This window comes from Lissotriton vulgaris, chromosome 3_2 (genome assembly GCF_964263255.1).
Source record: "Lissotriton vulgaris chromosome 3_2, aLisVul1.2, whole genome shotgun sequence".
Lineage (NCBI taxonomy): Eukaryota > Metazoa > Chordata > Amphibia > Caudata > Salamandridae > Lissotriton > Lissotriton vulgaris.
Genome location: NC_141690.1, coordinates 151,343,769 through 151,365,902, shown reverse-complemented (window position 1 = coordinate 151,365,902; position 22,134 = coordinate 151,343,769). Strand labels below are relative to the sequence as shown.

General features: G+C 46.3%; 1 protein-coding gene across 1 annotated transcript in view; it reads right to left on the bottom strand.

Annotated features, from left to right (window-relative positions):
• WFS1 (wolframin ER transmembrane glycoprotein) overlaps positions 1-22,134 on the bottom strand; it is a 330,063-nt gene that overhangs the window by 286,134 nt on the left and 21,795 nt on the right. The window contains exon 2 of the mRNA XM_086964111.1: positions 2,911-3,079. Within this exon, the coding sequence (XP_086820237.1) occupies positions 2,911-3,073 (163 nt within the window). The 5' untranslated portion in view covers positions 3,074-3,079. The remainder of the gene's footprint in view (positions 1-2,910; positions 3,080-22,134) is intronic.

Below are 22,134 nucleotides of genomic sequence, written 5' to 3'. Positions count from 1 at the left end.
GTGTATGTCTTTATCTGTGAAAGTGCAGAGTATGGTGTGTAGATGAGTGAAAACATTTGTTTAAATGAATGAATCTCTCAGGTATTAACGTAACCAAAATCTGAAAATGTGTGGAAGAATTTCTACAGCCATTCTAGGCGATACAGAAGTTACAAGTACCATATAGATAAATAATAGAACCAAAGCAGAATGTCACTACAATCCCACTGTTGGGCCTGTCAAGGAATCAAAGATTATACATGCAAGAGGTTCATCACCACTAGGCACAGCCAATATAACAGTGAATCAGGAGAGCTTCCACCTGCAGGACATGCTTTCTGTGGTTTCTCTCATGTGTGTCATAAACAGGTGCAGACAAGCTAAAGAACACTTGTTGCTGAATAACGGCATTGAGGGGCTGTGGAAAAAGGAAATCTACCCTAAAGCGAAAAAAAGTCATGAAAGAAGGGGAAGCCATCCGGTGCATTGAGAAGCAACACATAGGTGAGGCAATGGCAGTGCGTTCACATAGATTTCTATAGCGCTAAACACAGATTCCTACAGACCCATTCCTTTAGAGGAAATGGAGGAGGAAGGTACCTGAACAAAGAAGAATATTGCTCTTCAAATGAGACAATAAAGAACGTCTTGAGGCACTTTGTCCACCATGTGTCACAAAACAGTCTTAGTTGCGATACATGCTAATTAGCCACAACAATTATACATGTTAAATTCCCATAGACTAAGTTAGAAAGATACACTGCATAACCTTGTTCATTCTCATGCAGGTTCCTTTCTCCACTCGATTTCCTACCCGCTCAGCACTCCCCAGCATCTACCAATTATGTTATCCATTGCCCATTCCGGTCTACTGTCCCCTAAATGTGAAAATCCTTGCCCATCCTTTCTCATTATCGCATCCATGTCTTAACCAAATAAACTTCTGTCCAGGCTCTAGTCAATATAATTCGCTGGGGATACAAACTGCTTCATTCTCTCTTTAAGATCTCTTCTAAAGGACAAAGTAATGCAAGACTCCTTCATTTATTCTGCCTTTCGGAGAAATTTCAACAGTGCAGTGTAGTATTTTGAATATAACATGGGATTTCTCAGCAATTGGTCGCCAGGTCATCTTGGTCTTTTTCTTAGATCCCAGTCTTTGCAACTAGCCATTCACTGGACATTAGATGTTACTCTTAGAAATCTTATAATTCATTGTGTACTGACTTATGTCACCTACGGTTCTGTAGAGCCATATCTTTCCTTCACAATCCTGCATAATGTTAGATGGTTTATTATGTCCCTTCATTTAGAGAATCTTCCTCTAAATAATGTAACAGTGAGATGGAGTGATAATTCCCCCAAAAAACTCCCTCTGTGACCTTTGTCAGAAAGGTAGTCAAACCTTCACATGGTGCTCTTGTGCCTGGTAACGAATGAGGCTAGAGTTACATTTGCATAACCCATAATACGCAGATATATTGTGGATAAGTACAAAGCTTTGATGGATCTCCTTAGAAATCGACCCAATGAACAAAATCTTGCCTTAGAGTTTACACATTTTTTTAATGTTTCTTATCCATATTTTAAAGAGAAGGAGATTATGTGTAAAATTGTGTTATTTTAACAACATATTGTATTTTTATTTTCTCCATTTGGGCAAGGATGGTTTATATTGTTGTTATGATGACGATTGTAGACTTCTGGTGGGATCAAAAAGCAATTGTTAAATAAATGAACCAACCAAACAAACTAGTCTTCTTGTTTCGGGAGGGAAGCATTTTTACCTCTGGCTAAACGCCATCTTACCACCACATATCGCTCAAAAATTAACTTCTCAAACACATGGACAAACCTGCACATATATGTTAACCTTACTGTCTGAATACCTACCCTCAGCCCTTTCATTTTATGTTATAAAACACCATTGCTATGTATTTACATCTACATTTTAAAATTTCCAGGGTTTCATTGCACTACCATTGTAAACTTAACTTCCTCTCCCTCTGGCTGTCTATATATACTCTTCAAACACCCCTTCATATTTCTGCAGGCGATTCAGGTCATCTGCTTAGAGCACATCTTGTGCATCACATAAATAATGATCCACCCTCTGCATTCCCACAAATCAACGGTTTGTCGGACTAACAGTTAAACTATTTTCCCAAGCATTCAAATCTCTTCCAAGTATCAGTCTTATCAACTGAAGGTGACCAGAGTCCGAGCTTTCTCTATCTTAGAATTTTAAAAATAACAAGCTAAAATCATGAAATGCCTCGTCTATTAAAGGTCACTTGGCAATCACTCAACAGAGTCCCCAATATCCTTAAAGCCATCAAATACAACTATCATCACCTGAAAACATTGCAGTGCCAAACAAAAGCATAATCTGACCTTCCCACCTTAAAGAAGCTCTGACAACACTTAAGGTAGCTGTGAATGTAGGCAACAAAAATAATTTCTAGAGACACCAATGCAGTGAATGAACCCTATGAACTCTTTGCTACTGTGATAACTTTCCTCCATCCACAGGTAACATTCAAATTTAAATTGTTGCTAACTGGGCTACCAAATTTCGAATTCCAGATACCCTACCTACTCCCACAAACACTACTACATTACTACTTTTAAACTGTCAGGAAGATGTCACGCCTGCACCAGAAATGTTCAGACCTGAACAGGAAGATGTCACGCCTGCATCAGAAATGTTCAGACCTGAAATGTTCTGGTTGGTGGCTCGGAAATTGTAGAATCAGTTTCTGAATCACATTACAAGTACCCCTTCCCTCCTGGTTTTCAGAAATATTGTGCTTTTTTCGCCAAGCCTCCATCTTTGGCTGCCCGAGAGACAAACCTTTTACTAAAACATGCAATACAAGATAAATTAAAGGAGTACATAATGGTGCAATCGTTTTTTGTATGTATCATTACCATTCTTTTTAGGTATGTCTTCAGAATAGTTACTGCCAAATGAGGGCAAGAATGCTGCATCTCCGGAGGACGTTCCAGATTTCTGATCAAAGACTGGAGCAGCATTTAACTCTGACCTGACCTGCGGCGGCGTGGCTTGGTGAAGAGGGGTATCTGCATCCATTTTTACCTGAAACAGAAAGTATGTTCATTTAACAAGAACCATACAGAGATTTGTATCCATGGAGAGATACTCAAGGTTATAGACTGGACTATAAAATAGCAATACAAGTCAGAACTAACCAGGTATCACATCAGGTTCATGAACATACACACACAAAAATTGAAGATTTATGGTTCACTACTTGTCTAACAAGCTAACCAGTTTTGATCTAGTGGGTGTAAATGATTGTTGGAAAAAGTTATAAAGAGAATGACGACATCTAGATGGTATGGGATACACCAGCAGGCTACGAAGGAGATCATGGGTAAGCTAGTACAACTTTATGTTACCAAAGTAAGTATTAGAACAACTTCTATTCCATCAAAAATCACAGTAATAAAATAAACACACAAGAGAGGAAGCCTAGGAAATACTCCGAAAAAACGAAGTAAGCCCTCCTTTCATTGTACGCCTATCCTGGGGTGTCATGATGATCATAGACCTCTTCCAATTGATTGGTCTTGCGAGCAATCCAAAATGGAATTTTGTCTCACTTCGTGGGAGCTTTGCCAATAATAGCATTAAGAATCAGTTGACTTATTGCCTGCACTGTAGGAACCACACGTGCAAGTCCAGGAGCAACTGTTCCCATAATAGTCTATTGTAAGACCTACTGTTGTAGTCACCAACAAATAGCCACTATCTGATTTATTAACTCTCTTACTTCTGCCATTGTTATATTCATTGCCTCAGTATGGTGTATATCCAGGCAATAAATGCCAGATAGCCCCATCAATTCTTAAGGACTCATTTTGATGTTTGCACTAGATGGGGTAACGGACCACCAAGCCATGCTTGGTGTTGGAGTACTTCTAAGGCACAGAAGGGTTCATAACTAGCTGGAAGTGCAGCAGCTGTGTATATATGAACGTTCCCAGTATTGTGATCTACATGATCAAATTCCACCCAAGAGTAAAATATTTCAAACAGTTACGCAGCATTTGCACTTACAACAAAAGTTAACCAGGGACACCCTTAGCAAGAAGATGTTGGGTGACTGGTGCCCTAAGGTCTCAATAATAGTACCTTACGCTATTTTCAACAAACAGATTCAAAAAGTGAGATTACAATATCAAATGAAAAAGGGGAATAACTGTTTATAATTCAAGCATCTGACCAACATACAGCAAATAGGAAGTGCCTGTCTAAGCTAAAGGTGATAATCAATCTTACAATGGACATTTACGCTTACAGTAATACTTGGCTTCTTGAGTGTGTCAACCAACATTACTCAAAGATCTAGCAAAAACGTGTGCCATGCTTCAAGGCGCCAAGATGATACATTTTCTAGATTCCATAGCACACAACCCAGAATTCAACTTTCTGGAGCCCCGGCTACTAACTACTTTGTCCATGTGCCAACGTGAGACAACTGCCAGTTAGACTGAAGCCACATCACAACCCACAAAACAATATTCGAAGGAGATTTGTTTCAGGAAACAATTAAACCCATGAGACATCATAGGAATAGTTAGTGGTTCCCAACCCCCTTTTATTAAGTAAAGGAACGCTCATAAACATTAGGAAGCAATAGGTATATCTTAAAGATTTATTTTATGATCAAAATCATAGCCTAGTGCATAGGATATAACCTGTAGCTACAATAAAAAGAATGGTCACTCCAACGTTAACCAAAAGAGTGAACCACAAAAAAAATACTTCAACATGTTAGCTGTATAATTTTATAGGACTCTCACTGACTGACTAGCTCACTCTCTTTCTCAATGACTGACTGACTCTCTCACTGACTGACTCTCTCTCTCACAGACTGACTCTCTCTCTCACAGACTGACTCTCTCTCTCACAGACTGATTCTCTCTCTCTCACAGACTGACTTACTCTGACTGACTCTCTCTCTCTCTCTCTCTCACTGACTGACTGAGTCTCACTAACTCTGACTCACACTCTCTCTCTCACTGACTCTCTCTGACGGAATGACTCTCACTCTCTCTCACTGACTCTCTCACTGACTCTCACTGACACTCTCACTGACACTCTCTCACTGACGCTCTCTCACTGACACTCACTGACTCACTGACACTCTCATTGACTGACTCTCTCTCTTTCTCTTTTTCAATGACTGACTCTCACTCTCACAGACTGACTCTCTCTCACTAACTAACTCTCTCTCTCAGACTGACTCTCTCACAGACTGACTCTCTCTCTCTCACAGACTGACTCTCTCTCTCACAGACTGATTCTCTCTCTCTCTCACAGACGGACTCACTCTGACTGACTCTCTCTCTCTCTCACTGACTGTCTGACTCTCTCTCACTGGCTGACTGACTCGCTGACCGACTGACTCTCTCTCACTGACTAACTCTCTCTCTGACAGACTGACTCTCTCTCTCTGACAGACTGACTCCCTCTCTCACAGACTGACTCTCTCTCTCTCACAGACTGACTCTCTCTCTCTCACAGACTGACTCTCTCTCTCTCACAGACTGACTCTCTCTCTCTCACAGACTGACTCTCTCTCACACAGACTGACTCTCTCTCTCCTCTCACAGACTGACTCTCTCACAGATTGACTCTCTCTCACAGACTCTCTCTCTCTTACAGACTCTCTCTCTCTTACAGACTCTCTCTCTCTTACAGACTGACTCTCTCTCTCACAGACTGACTCTTTCTCTCACAGACTGAATCTCTCTCTCACAGACTGAATCTCTCTTTCTCACAGACTGACTCACTCTGACTGACACTCTCTCTCTCCCCCTGACTGACTGACTCACTGACTCTCACTCACTAACTCTCTGACTCTCACTCTCTCTCACTGACTCTCTCACTGACTGACTCTCAGTCTCTCTCTCTCACTGACTCTCACACACTCTATGTCTAACTGACTGACTCTCTCACTCGCTCTCTCACTGACTGGCCAACTGACTGACTCTCTCACTGACTGTTATACAGGTACTATTTCCCAACGTTCACCCTTTTGTTATTTATTCCCCCCCCGCCACTCCCCATAACAATAAAAAACTATAACAAGAAACCATTGGGACAGGCAGACAGAAGTTGCGAGCAATGAAAGGACAACAAATAACTCAAGACATTATTTATTGTTAATACTAATACTCACTGACTGACTGACTCTCTCTCACTGACCGACTCTCTGACTCTCCCAGTGACTGACTCTCACAGACTCTCTCTCACTGACTGACTAAATGACTGACTGACTCTCACTCTCTCTTGCTGACTGACTCAATTTCTCTCTTACTGACTGACTCTCACTGACTGACTGAGTCTCACTAACTCTGACTCACACTCTCGCTCTCACTGACTCTCTCTGACTGAATGACTCTCACTCTCTCTCACTGACACACTCTCACTGACTCACTCACTGACACTCTCACTGACTGACTCTCTCTTTCTCTTTTTCAATGACTGACTCTCTCACTCTCTCCGACTGACTGACTCTCTCAATGACTGACTGACTCACTGACTGACTCACTCTCTCTCTCTCTCTCTCTCTCACCGACTGACTCTCTCTGACTGAATCGCACTCACTAACTCTCTGAATGACTCTCAATCTCTCTCTCACTGACTGACTCTCGCACTGACTGACTCTCTCACTCTCTCACTGACTCTCACACTCTCTCTCACTGACTGCCTCTCACTCTCTCTCTGACTCTCATTGACTCTCTCACTGACTCTTACACTCTCTCACTGACTCGCTCACTCTCTCTCTCACTGACTGACACTCTTTCACTGACTGACTCACTCTCAATTTCTCTCGCACTGGCTGATGATCTCACTGAATGACTCTCTCACTGACTGACTCTCACTCTCTCACTGATTGACTAATTGACTGACTGACTCTCACTGACTGACACTCACTAACTCACTCTCACTGACTCACTGACTGACTGACTCTCTCTCACTGACTGACTCACTCTCAATCTCTCTCACTGACTGACTCTCATTCTCTCTCTCTCACTGACTGACTGACTAAATTACTGACTGACTCTCACTCTCTCAATTTCTCTCTTAGTGACTGACTGACTAACTGGATCATCTCGTTCCTCGCTGGAAGAACGCAAAGAGTGCGCCTCCCCCCTTTTAAATCAGAGGCCACTGAAGTCATCTGCGGCGTACCACAAGGATCATCACTCAGTCCCACCCTCTTCATCGTATACATGAGTCCCCTCGCATCCATCACTCGCCAACACAACCTCAACATCATCTCCTACGCCGACGACACCCAGCTGATCCTCTCCCTCACCAAAGACCCATACACCGCCAAGACCAACCTACACGAAGGAATGAAAGAAGTAGCCGAGTGGATGAAGAACAGCCGTTTAAAACTTAACTCGGACAAAACAGAAGTCCTCATCTTAGGATCATCCCCCTCTGTCTGGGACTACTCTTGGTGGCCACCGGCCCTGGGAACCGCACCCAGACCTACGGATCACACACGTAACCTGGGCTTCATCCTGGACTCCTCCCTCTCGATGACCAAACAAGCCAACGCCGTCTCATCATCTTGCTTCAACATCCTCCGCATGCTCAAAAAAATCTTCAGTTGGATCCCCACCGAAACAAGAACGACGGTCACCCACGCGCTGGTCACCAGCCGACTGGACTACGGAAACACCCTTTATGCCGGAACAACAGCCAAACTACAGAAGAAGCTCCAACGCATCCAAAACGCCTCAGCCAGACTCATATTGGACATCCCTCAGCATGCTCACATTTCCGGCCACCTGAAAGACCTTCATTGGCTCCCCGTCAACAAGAGAATAACGTTCCGCCTCCTCACCCACGCACACAAAGCCCTCAACGACCAAGGACCCGAATGCCTCAACACGTGACTGTCCTTCTACACCCCCTCCCGCCAACTACGTCCGTCCAATCAAGCCCTCGCCGCCATTCCGCGCATCCATAAATCCACCATGGGCGGTACATCCTTTTCCTACCTAGCGGCCAAGACCTGGAATTCTCTCCCCACCCACCTCCGCCTTACACAAAACCACCTCGCCTTCAGAAAGCAACTAAAAACTTGGATATTTGATAAATAATGCACACCTCTCCCTCAAGCGCCTTGAGACCCTCTGGGTGAGTAGTGCGCTATACAAATCTCTGAACTTGAACTTGACTGACTCTCTCTCTCTCTGACTGATTTTCACTGACTCTCTGACTCTCTCTCACTGACTGACTCACTCTCTCTCTCTCTCTCACTGACTGACTGACTGACTAACTCTCTGACTGACTGACTCACTAACTCTCTGACTGACTCTCACTCACTCTCTCTCTCTCTCTCACGGACTCTCGCACTGACTCTCTCACTGACTGACTCACTCTCTCACGGACTGACTCACTCTCTCACGGACAGGCTCAATCTCTCTCTCTCTCACTGACTCTCTCTCTCACAGACTGACACTCTCACACACTGACAGACTCTCACTCACTAACTCTCTGACTGACTCTCACTGACTGACTCTCTCACTGACTGACTCTCTCTCTCACCGACTCTCACTAACTGACTGACTCACTGACTGACTCACTCTCACTGACTGACTGACTCACTCAATATCTCTCTCTCACTGACTGACTCTCTCACTGACTGACTGACTTTCACTCTCTCTCTCACTGACTGACTAAATGACTGACTGACTCACTCTCTCTTACTGACTGACTCAATTTCTCTCTTACTGACTGACTCTCACTGACTGACTGACTCTCAATAACTCTGACTCACACTCTCTCTCTCTCTCACTGACTCTCTCCGACTGAATGACTCTCACTCTCTCTCACTGACTCACTCTGTCACTGACTCTCTCACTGACTCTCACTGACACTCTCTCACTGACTGACTCTCTCTCTTTCTCTTTTTCAATGACTGACTCTCTCACTCTCACAGACTGACTCTCTCTCACTAACTAACTCTCTCTCTCACAGACTGACTCTCTCTCTCACAGACTGACTCTCTCTCTCACAGACTGATTCTCTCTCTCACAGACTGATTCTCTCTCTCTCACAGACTGATTCTCTCTCTCTCACAGACTGATTCTCTCTCTCTCTCACAGACTGACTCCCTCTCTCTCTCTCTCTCTCTCTCTCTCTCACTGACTGTCTGACTCTCTCTCCCTGGCTGACTGACTCGCTGACCGACTGACTCTCTCTCACTGACTAACTCTCTCTCTGACAGACTGACTCTCTCTGACTGACTAACTCTCTCTCTGACAGACTGACTCTCTCTCTGACAGACTGACTCTCTCTCACTGACTAACTCTCTCTCTGACAGACTGACTCTCTCTCTGACAGACTGACTCTCTCTCACTGACTAACTCTCTCTCTGACAGACTGACTCCCTCTCTCACAGACTCTGACTCACACTCTCTCAATGACTCACTCTGTCACTGACTCTCTCACTGACACTCACTCACTGACACTCTCTCACTGACTCACTCACTGACTCACTCACTGACTCACTCACTGACTCACTCACTGACTCACTCACTGACTCACTCACTGACTCACTCACTGACTCACTCACTGACTCACTCACTGACTCACTCACTGACTCACTCACTGACTCACTCACTGACTCACTCACTGACTCACTCACTGACTCACTCACTGACTCACTCACTGACTCACTCTCACTGACTGACTGACTCTCAAATGACTGACTCTCACTCTCTCACTGCCTCTCAATTTCTCTCTTACTGCCTGACTCTCTCTCTCTCTCTGTCAGAGAATCAGTCAGTGAGAGAGAGAGTGAGAGTCAGAGAATCAGTCAGCGAGAGACTCTCACTCTCTCTCTCACTGACTCTAACTCTCTCACCGACTCTCAATCTCTCTCTCACTGACTGACTCTCAATCTCTGACTGACTGATTCTCTGACTGACTGACTGACAGACTCTCTCAATCTCTCTCTCACTGACTGACTCTCTCTCTCTGACTGACTCTCACTCTCTGACTGACTGACTCTCACTGGCTACCTCACTCTCCCACTGACTGACTAAATGACCGACTCACTCTCTCTCACTGACTCTCACTCACTCTCACTGACAGACTGACTCTCTCTCTCAGACTGACTATCTCTCACTGACTGACTGATTGACTGACTCCCTCTCTGACCGACTCACTCTCTCTCACTGACTCTCACTCACTCTCACTGACAGACTGACTCTCTCTCTCAGACTGACTATCTCTCACTGACTGACTGATTGACTGACTCCCTCTCTGACCGACTCTCACTCTCTCTCTCACTGACTGACTAAATGACTAACTGACTCTCACTCTCTCTCACTGGCTGACTGACTCTTTCTCTCTCTCTCTCTCTCTCCCTCCCTCTGACTGACTGGCGCTCTCGCCCTCACTGACTGACTGGCTCACTGTCTCTCACTGACTGACTGACTGACTCTCTCAATCTCTCTCTCACTGACTGACTGACTGACTCTCAATCTCTCTCTCACTGACAGACTGACTCTCTCCCTGACTGACTCTCGCTCTCACTCACTGACTGACTCTCACTCTATTTCACTGACTGGCTCTCACTCTCTCTCTCACTGACTGACTGACTGCCTGTCACTGACTGACTGACTGACTCTCCCTCTCTCTCTCACTGACTGATGGACTATCTCACTGACTCTCACTGACTGATTTTCTCACGGACTCTAACTGACTGACTCACTGACTGACTCACTGACTGGCTCTCCCACTGACTGGCTCTCCTACTGTCTGACTCTCTCATTGACTGATTCACTGACTCTCTCAGTCTCTCTCTCACAGACTACCTAACTCTCTTACTGACTGTTATACAGGTACTATTTCCCAACCTTTACCCTCCTGTTATTTATGCCCCCCATAACAAAAAAACCATAACAAGCAACCATTGGGTCAGGCAGATAGTAGTTGCCAGAATTGAAAGGACCAAAAACTTTCAAGACTTTAGTTATTGTTAATACTTTTTTAATATGGTTGTTCAGTTGTACATAATGCTTTCTTGGTCGTTTATAAGGTAACAAAAATGCTTCTGACATTTGTTTATTATAACTTTTCGGCATGCTGCAGACTTCTGTACAGCACAGCTTAACCCGTTGACTGCGGCGTGAATTCCGCTGCGGTGTGGGCATTTTATTCAGTCGGCGGGGTTTGGATGGCCCAAGGCCATCCTCCGCACATGCCCACCATCACGTGGGACGGCCCCCACCGTCCTCAGCCTGCAATGGGTTAAAGACACAGGCAAAGTCAATATCTCTGGCTAAACACTTATAAGGTCCCAAAGGCGAGAGCTATTGGCTATGCCAATGCTTGTTATATTTCAGACTACTACAACCCCACATAATCGGGCACCTCTAGTGCAGTAGAGCCTAACATCTCTATGTTAAACTGTAAGACACATTCTATATGATGCAGCCATCTCCGGTAAGTAAATATAATCAATCCAGAGTTGAAAAGGAAAAATCAGGGAAACACAATCTTTCTGTAGACTTCATTGTGTCTATTATAGATATCTGAGCTCCTTTGCAGCCAAAGCCTTAATTTGATTCTTGTGATGGATTTTGTATTTAAGTCTTGACATTGTGTGGAAATTTCCCCTGTTTTCAGTTAAGCAAAACTCCTCGTACTATTGACCAATTTCTCTTTAACACTGCAGAGGAAAACATTTCGGTATTATTTCTGGCAGTCAAACATGGTCTAGGAAGGAAATAAGCACACTGGTGTATGGGTTCTTTCTTTGCTCTATTATAATGAAATACAAAACTCTTAAAAGCAGCACACTGCACTTTTAAGATCTGCTGTTGACATTTGATAATACGCACAGAGATATGTCCTATGAGGTAAATTGCGGCTGACACAAAAGAAACAAAGTATCCTAGTACAGCCAAGATCAGGATCCCTGCTAAAGTACGTAACAAACTATTGGGGAAATGCACAGAATCAATCCAGTTCTTGAAAGGTTTCCACTAAGGATATATCCTGCTTCTATTCTAGACTGCGGTCTCTTGGACATCTGCCGAAATAGTCAATATGGTACTGACAACACCTAATACACTTACAAGATGCGGGATTCAGGTGACCCTCCCCCAGCGTACCAGCCTGTCCACACCCCATGGCAATGGGAACAAAGAGACAGAATACTATTAGTCCCCAAAAAAATGCACATTCCCTTCTACGAAGCGCCCTTAGTAAGTCTCCAAGGAACATATCTGTGCAAGATCCATCATCCCATCAGGTTGACAAAAGGCCACTAGTAAAAGACTATGACTGTATTTGGGTCTCTGGGGCATCGAACAAACCCAAACCACAAACATGCATTGTAACCGCAGTCAAAACCAAATGCAGTCAAAACCACTCTTGACCAAACAGGGAACCTCAGGATCTGCTCATGGAACATGAACAGTTTGGTAGGTAAACTTGACGACTGTGGGATACTAACATATCTTACATCATTTCAGGTTATCTTGCTGTAAGAAACCTGGACAGAGACCATGCCAAAAATATCAGGGTACATTAACTTTGTTATGCCAGCAACAAAAGAATTGCCTTATGACGCCAGAGTGGGGGACTGTCACTAAACAAAGTTTACAAACTGAAACTAACTGCATGGAGAAGTGTGGCTCACCGGTTAGAGGCGGCAGACCCAGAAGCAGAGGTCGGCCCGGGACCAGGGTTCAATTCCCGACGCGGCAGGGTACCGAACCAATGTCAGCGGGCTCGATTAATCTCGCCTCGGTGCCTCTCTAACCATGGGTCCCACGCTGCAACTCTGGGCAATAGCTTGCTTAATCTCCACAACGGCCCCCTCGCTTCCGGGGATGCCTGGCTACACCTTGGGGATGCCCAATAGGGACCATCTCACAGGGAAAGCCAGGACGGGTTCCCCAGTGGCACACAGCGCCAAGAAACCCCGGGGTGAACGTGCGCTCTACAAATTCATACTAACATAACATGGGCGGCCTGCAAATTCTTCAAACCACCTTTAGCCGGGGCTTAAGAACGCTTTCACTGGCTTGTCTGAACATCTTTATACCACCAAACAAAAAGCTATTGACCATTTCAAATATTAGATCAGTGACCTTCAGGATGGGCCTCTGCAAATGGAACATCGGGGACTTCATTATGAATCTGCTTGGATCACATAGTTTGCCCAGAACGATCATTGGACAATCCTAGCACAATCTCAAAGTTTTTCCTACAAGCATAATAAAAGGGGTAGAGCGCTCATCAATGAGACAGAGAATTTCAACCTTAGGGCGATCAATGGCTGCTTTCCGGCAGATAATGCACCTGCTGCGACTTTCCACAATCACTTAAGCAGCTCTTTAATAGGTTTCACTGTACTTTCAGTCCCCTTGGTTCACTTTGTTAACAGCTTTTGCATAAAACCAAGGTGGGAAAGCGACCACCTTGTGCGGGAATTGTGTCTAGCCATCAGCCCTGATAACTAGCCATTAGGTAAAGCAACACACAGCTCCGCCTAAACAATCAACAACAAAAGGTTAAAATGCTCAACTAGTTCAGTTCATAACGTTTCTGAATTAGCAAAATAAAAAACCTTTTGGTGCACACACCTGAGGGTGAAGCCTGCCATAGCACTTTGGACCAATTTACTAGACAACTAGCCACCCAATACACTACCTCTGAAGGAGCCCTAAGAAGCAAAGCGGTTGTACAAGGACAACTGCTCATCAAAAACTAAAGACCTACAGTACTCCGTACATTGGACCCTCAGGGCCCTTCAAAAGGCACCAAATAATTATCTTTTGATAGTTGCAGCTACAGAAGCTAGGACTGCCTACAGAAAATACTAGTGGGACCTAAAAAGACAGGCTAACAACAACCTCAGTGCCAGACGTTTACATGATTTAAGACAAATAAACAAGAAAGATTCTGGAAAACAGTGAATAACCGAAATGACAGGGGGGGGCGGAGCTAGCCCTGCCTCCAATATGGCTGCTTCGTAGACGAGCTCCTTGCGGTCGCCTAACAATCCTGTAATTATCCTACATCCCCAGCCTGTTCTATGCACTAGAATCCACAGATTCACGCACCGGAGCACTGTGCTATACGGCGGCGCCGAAGTTTGAGACTGCTATCGCCTGGGATGCCACAGATAACAGCAACAACATTGCCGACAGCGCAGGGCCTGTGAGAAGAGCATGGGCGGCCTCGGAGTGGCGGTGTTGAGGAGGCCGCGGAGTGACAGCTGTGCGTTCCTTCCCCTGCTCGGCGGACGCCGCTGGAGAGATTGTGCGGCTACACGTTGAAGCACTGCTGGGTCTGGAGGACGTTGGGCCCTGATAGCACTCGGGACTCGAGGTGAGAGTGGCCTGAGGCGGAGGGGCGTGCGCCTGGTCGGGGCCCTGCTGCGGTGAGAGGGCAGCGAGCCGCAGCGATACCATGCGACGCTGCGGACCCTTCCCTGGAAGTGAGCGCCTTTGCTCTGCGCGGTCGTGGCCCTCCCCTGGTCCCCCCTAGCGTGTGGACGGCGCGGTGACCTGGGGCCCAGCCTACACGGCACAGTGCCCGATGATGCCCCACACAGCGCCCCTGCAGAGCACGTAGATCGGTGCGAGTCCCACACAAGCTGCGAGTTATACAGCTGTAGCATAAGCCTGCCGTCCAGTGTTGATTTTACGGCCCATGTCCTGGAATAAACAGCTGAGGCCTTGAGGTCTCACAGGAGGTGAGAACACATAGCCGCTGCTGGCCGATGACCTACGGCTGGAGGCCTTGTCAAGGGGCCTATAAGACCACGGGGCCCAAGCGCACTGAACTTATGCTGCCAATCCGACACGTATTATTGCCCTGAGAACGCCCACTGAACACAGCCACTGAAGCAAACCGCAGTATCAGCGTGGATGTGAACACTGTGCAGGGGGACTGTGCAGCCTCGGAGCCCAGGTGCAATGAGCTCCTGATGCGGTTCGAAAGCGCGCCATTGCCCGAGAACACCCACTGAATTCAGCCTCTTCAACAGACCATGCACGCACACTGCAGCGGCCAATCATCAGGATCTGGTTCCCCTGCCAGAGTGTAGCTTGACATCAGCGACTGCAGAACAGCGACAATGGGCAAGCCGGACCGTAATCAACCCAGGCTGAATTTTGAGCAGACGAAAAAGATGGCGGATAATCCTGGGGCAGAACAAGCATCAGCGCCTGCGGCGGACACACAACCCGCTACCGCCGTGGACTTACAGTCTATGTTCACGACGATCCAAGCGACGCCAACCAATATTGATGGGAAGATTGATACATTGACCTGTAGAGTGGACCGCATGTCCAAAAGGCTGGATCGACACACGGAACAGATCGATATGGCAGAGAGGTGGATTTCTGATGCAGAGGACGCACAGCGACAAACAGAAACGAAACAGGAAAAGGCAGATAAAGTGCTGGCGACACTCATGGCGAAATCAGAATACTTGGAAGCGAGATCTCGCTGCAACAATCTACGCTTCATGGGAATAGGGGAATCAACCAACACGTGTCCTCTGGAACGTTATGTAGAGATCCTGCTGATCACACTGTTGGGTAAAGAGACTTTCTCACCCGTCTCCTATGTTGAAAGGGCACATAGGACATTGGCGCCGCTCCCTCCAGCTGGAGCGAGACCGCGCCCCATTATAGCAAGACTTCTAAACTACAGAGATAAGGATGCGGCGCTTCGAAAAGCAATGGAACTGGGTACCCTGTCACACGAAGGTATGACTATCTCCATCTCCCCAGATTTCACACAACAAGTTCAAGAGGCACGGAAAAAGTTCTTAGACATCAAGAAAGCGCTACGTGATCAAAATATTCCATACGCAATGATCTACCCCACTCGTCTCCGTGTTACGCAGTGGGGCCAAAGCAGACTTTACAACAACCCCAAAGAGTTGCAAAAATTCTTGAAACAGAGAGGCACACAAGCACTGCGCAGACGATCGCCCAGGGGCAAGCAAGAGTCTCAGGAATATACATCGGATATGGAATAACGGTTGTGTATCTTGTGTCGAGCTCTGCAAAGAGTCCTGAATTCCTGGGCTGCCTTGGCAGCAGGCCATACAAATGCAGATAAGTGCTCACCTTGAACTCACGATATGTACTTTCAGTAATGCCTGACTTGGTGGGTGGAGGAACTTCGCAAAGGGTGTGGCATTGCATCAGGCACTATCCTCTGAGAGAATTCCTAGCTGACATGGAAGCACAGGGTGATGTCATTGTCCACTTAAGGCGACCCCCATGTGACGGTTGTCGCTGGGACTCTTGCCTGGCTGCTCCTGTCCGCGAGTGTACACCATATAAAATGCTTGATTTCTATGGGGTTTGTTTAAGGGAGGTGGGAGCGGGGCGGGCGGATATTATTAAGAGATGGCTTAGGCGTATTGGGTCTGCTGAAGTGGGTGGGGGATTGGGAGGCGCTGGTTAAAGTCAAGATTATTTGCTGTGATCACACCGACTGTACAGACGAGACGACTATGGACTACACCTGTTGTGGATGGCAATACTACAATGAAAACTACTGAACCAACTGCTACCATTATGTCTAAAACAGGAAAACTACATGGTCGTCGGCGACTTCAATGTCCATTACGAAAAAACAGACGCCCCCGGATCCGCCCAGTTGAAATACGATATGGAAATCCTACAACTCAAACAGTGGGTCGAGGGCCCCACGCACTTAGCAGGGCACACCCTGGATCTTCTTTTTACCAATATTGAATCAACTACCATAAAAGAAATCCGCCCTCTGTCCTGGTCCGACCACTCCATACTATTCTTTTCATTTAAACTTCCTGGTAAACCCCTGAAGCTTAGATATACCCCTCTTGTCACCAATAGAGCCTGGAGACTAATTAATGACTCTAACTTTCAAACCCACTTCCTTGAGACAGATGTCACATTACTGGAAGACCCCTCTATCAGTAACAACGTCACTCTTTTAGATTCTGGAATTCGCCAAGCGCTAGACAAACTAGCCCCTATGCGGGAATCAAGGAAAAAAACGACTACCACAGAGAAATGGTATACCCCTCTCCTAAAGAGCCTCAAAAAGGAATGCCAAAAAGACGAACACCGATGGAGACAAACAAAAGACTCGGAAACTAGAGCAGCCTATGTCACCAAACGAAAACAATACTTTTTGGCCATTAGAGACACAAAAAAAGCATACTTCACTCAACGAATTCATGAGAACCACAATTCCGCTAAAGAATTGTTCAAAATAGTGAAGGAGTTCAGCAACCCGTCCAGCACCTCACAAACCCTCACCCCATCAACAGAGGCCTGCGAACGCATCAACACCTTCTTTGTCGATAAAATTAACAAAATTTACACTACCTTCACCCCTCTAAACACTCCCACCCTGCCTGACAATCCTGAAGAGCTCACCCCAATAACAGACAAATGCAACAACCAACCAGACTCAGGCAGCACACCTTGCCTAACCTGCTTCCAACCATTCTCTGAAGAGGAGGTATCAGCAGTTCTGAAAACAATTAAATCCGGCTCTCCCGCAGACCCCTGTCCCCATTTCGTGTTCTCCAAAATTTTACCGACACACTGCCCTCTTATCACCAAACTCTTCAATAAATCACTCACCACCGCGTCTTTTCCAGAAGCCTGGAAACACGCATCCGTGACTCCCCTTCTGAAAAAAGCCGGATCTGACATCTCCAACCCAGAGAACTACAGGCCAATTTCTCAGCTCCCGTATCTCTCCAAAGCTTTGGAGAAATTGGTCAATATACAACTATCCCGATATCTGGAAAACAATTCACTCCTGGATCCCTCACAGACCGGCTTCAGAGCCAATAAAAGCACAGAGGCAACGCTGCTGGCAGTATCGGACAGTATCAGATGCACCACAGATCAAGGTGGATCGGTGGCTCTGATACTGCTTGACCTGTCAGCGGCGTTTGACACCGTATCACACGACTGTCTACTAAACACTCTATTGAGTAAAGGAGTGCAATCCGCAGCACTAAACTGGATTAGTTCGTTTCTTAGCAATCGTACCCAGGCAGTGCACATGGGCCAGTTTCACTCGAAACCCTGTCCCATCGGCCGTGGGGTCCCACAAGGGGCCTCGCTGAGCCCCACTCTCTTCAATGTCTATGTTTCATCTCTGGCTGACATTGGTAGAAAGTGGGGCATCGGCATATGTTCCTATGCCGACGACACACAGCTGATGGTGACAATGGATGAAAGGTCGGAGACGACAACAAAGAAAAAGCTACACAGCTGTCTCACCGAAATGGCATCATGGATGCATAACCATTGCTTAAAATTAAATGCCGGCAAATCGGAGATACTACTGTTTGGAGGAGCAAAACTGACATGGAACGCCACATGGTGGCCACCCACACTGGGATCAGCCCCTACTCCAAAACAGCACGCCAGAAATCTAGGTATCATCATGGGCGACGCATTGTCCATGAAGGACCACATACGATCACTCTGGGGCAAGGGCTTTGCAATACTCAAACTTCTGGCAAAAATCTTTCCCTGGATACCCCTGGATTGTCGACGTACAGTCACCCAAGCCCTCTTGGTCAGCCGCCTTGATTACGGCAACGCACTTTTCGAAGGAATGAACGAACAACTTTTCTCCCGCCTACAGGTTTTACAAAATCAGGCGGCTAAGCTGGTCTGCAATAAAGGCAAGCGAGACTCAGCATCCGCTTGTCTCCGGAAACTTCACTGGCTACCGATGCGCCAGAGGGCCACTTTCAAAATACTCTGTCATGCACACAGAGCTCTTTATAAAACTGGCCCCACCATCCTCCAAGGGAAAATTGATTTCTACGTCCCCAACAGGAACCTAAGATCAAATCACTTAGCCCTGGCCAAACCTAAACGCATCCATAAGACAAGAACGGGTGGACGCGCCTTCTCATACCTGGCAGCCAAAAGGTGGAATGAGTTACCTGTAGATCTCAGACATACCATTAACTACCTTCAATTCCGCCAAAAATTAAAAACTCACCTCTTCCCAAAAAACTAAATCCCCCAGCATAGCCATCAGTAGTCTCCCTCGTTTTATAGCGCCGTGATATCCCATGGGATGAGTGTTGCGCTTTATAAATACTGGAAATAATAATAATAATAATGACTTTGACAACTCAGTTACATAAGTACGAACGCGGGTGAAAAATGCAACTGTATAACATGGAATGTCCGCGGTCTCAACACCCCCCAGAAAATCCGGCAAGTATTGCTTATTTAGATTGCCATGATATTCAGATCGCTCTTCTACAGGAGACACATCTAACAGTGGCTTCCAAGGCTAATATTGCACTTAGATGGGCGGGATACCAATTGGCCTCATCGTATTCCTCATACGCTAGAGGAGTGATTATCCTGATGAAGCGTGGTATCCACTTTACACCTATCAATACATACACGTTGCTCCATGGTACACCGTAAATTAGGGACTTCCCTCATCACCCTAATCAACATTTATGACCCCATAGCGGACAACCCAGAGACCTTCACACAACTTTATAGCACTATGCGTGTGTGTGACCCAAGGCATCCATGGTGTGGGGAGGTGACCCTAATACATATTTAGCTCCTCAGCTAGATAAAGCGAGGCCACAAGGCCTACGCACACCTAAAATTGCACAGAGCATTAATGACGCTATGCTGGAATTTGATCTTTTGGATGTGTGGAGACTACGGAATGGCTCAGCCAAAGTGGACACACATGCCACGCCCATACATAATAGCTGGTCTCTCCTTGACTACTGGCTTCTAAATGGTGAGTCGAATAATTGGGTTACAGATGTGGTGATACTCCCTCTCACCCCGTCAGATCACAACCCAGTGCTGCTTACGATTCGAATATACTAACAAGCGCCAACCCTATACGTGGCACTTTCGGGCGCAGGCACTATTAGACACTCTTTATAATGCTGCAATACGGACGGGCATAACGCAATATTTTGAAATTAACGTAGGCACAATGGACAGTGTGGCCAAGCTATGGGAGGCATTTAAAGTAACCATCAGAGGGGTTTGCACCAGCACCACAGTCAGTATTTTAAAAGATATACGTGAGCAGCTCGCTCAGGTTGAGCGCAAGCTGGCGTTGTCCGAACGACAATATACACTCACTCCCAGGCCTGACATATTGGCAAGCATTCATGACCTGTTACAAAATTATGATTCTTTGGCAGAATCTGAGATTTGCTACATAACATACCGGCGAGTTGCACAAACTTATGGGGAAGGGGGGTCGCCCTGGCCGTACTCTGGCCACAAAAATTAAAGTTCGGGAGGACTTTCACCATATTACTAAAATTACAGATTCCCAAGGGGTGGCTCACCACGCCCCGGAGGCGATAGTGGAGCAATTTCGTGGCTTCTACTCTGATCTCTATACCTCGCAAAGAAGCACAGTGGAGCCAGAGTAGGATGCCTACTTGGCAGACATAGCCTGTGCATGGCTAGCGGACCATCACTGTCAATATTTAGACCAACCAATGGACGAGGCAGATATCAAAGTGGCTATATGGTCGATGCCCAACCTGAAAGCGCCAGGGCCGGACGGGCTCACGGTCGAATTCTACAAAGCTTACATCGATTTAGTTAGCCCCCACTTGAGATGTATGCGGAGGCATATGAATCTGGCTTGTTGCCGCAGACTCTCCGCCAAGCCCTGATCATCACGCTATTGAAAAAGGACAAAGCCCCAGACACTTGCAAATCTTACAGGCCGCTGTCGTTAATAAACCTAGATGCCAAGATCTTGGCAAAAATTTTGGCAACTAGACCACAGCCCTTAATGTCTAGTTTGGTCCTTCCAGATCAATCGGGCTTCATGCCAGAAAGATTAACGTCATATAACTTACGAACAATCTTTGCTATGTTTCATGTTTTAGATCCGGAGCTGCCCGCTGCCGCGTCCTGTTGGTTGCGGCAAAGGCGTTTGATTCCATTGAATGGGATTATATGCTCGGTATATTGAGAAGAATGGGGTTTTGCCACTATTTCTCAGCTGGGTGCAGCTTCTATATCATGGGCCCTCAGCACTAGTGCGAGTTGGAGGACTGACGTCCCAACCATTTAGAATTCACAGGGGCACTCGTCAGGGATGCCCCCTATCACCGTTATTATTCGCGCTGGCTCGCGAGCCTGGGCATGTGTAATTCGTCAGGGACACAGGGATTCGGCACTAAACTTTTTCATCGACCGGTCGGCATATCGTTTTACGCTGACTACCTGGTACTATTTTTCAGAGAGCCGGATCGATATCTGGCAGAGATGTTGCTGGAATATATACAACTTGGTCTTTTTTCAGACTGCAGATTAACTGGGATAAATCGATTATTATACCACTCACGACCAAAACGATATCCCCCCAGCATGGAATACACATTGGTGTGGACCACAGAACCGGTGAAGTATTTGAGGGCCTGGGTACACCGTGACCCTGATCTAGTAGTTAGAGAAAATTATGGCAGGGCATGCACAAAATTGGAGCAGCAGGTGGACAGATGGAACAGGTTACCACTTTCACTAGCTGATCGAGTAGAGATCGTCAAAATGGTTGTATTGCCGCGCTTCCTCTATTTGTTCACCAACATTCCGATTAAATTGACACGTCAATTCTTCAAGGAAGTGCAATTCTTGCTTCTACGCTTGAGATGGGGAGGTAAGCAGGCCAGAGTGAGCTGGGCTACACTGATGCTAGATTATGCTAGGGGGGATTCAATGCACCAGACCTATATCTTTATTACTTATGTGGGCGAGCGCAATACGCACATCACTGGTTCAGGCCACACGCTTTCACTCCGCATGTTGCGGTAGAAGATGGGGATTCACATCCGGTTCCGCTGGCAGGGGTTCTCACACACAACTGCGAGACACGCCCCGTGCTGAAATTAACTCAGTAGACGCAACTATAGGAGCGTGGAAAGAAATAGGAAAACTTAATAACAGACTGCCTATATATGCACCGGCACTGCACCATAGCACACCATGCAGCCCTTTCTGTCACGCGCGAAAAAGGCCCCATTAAAGCCATGAGGGTAGTTGGTCTCGTGTGCAGACGGGATATATATCCGGAGGGGAGCTTTC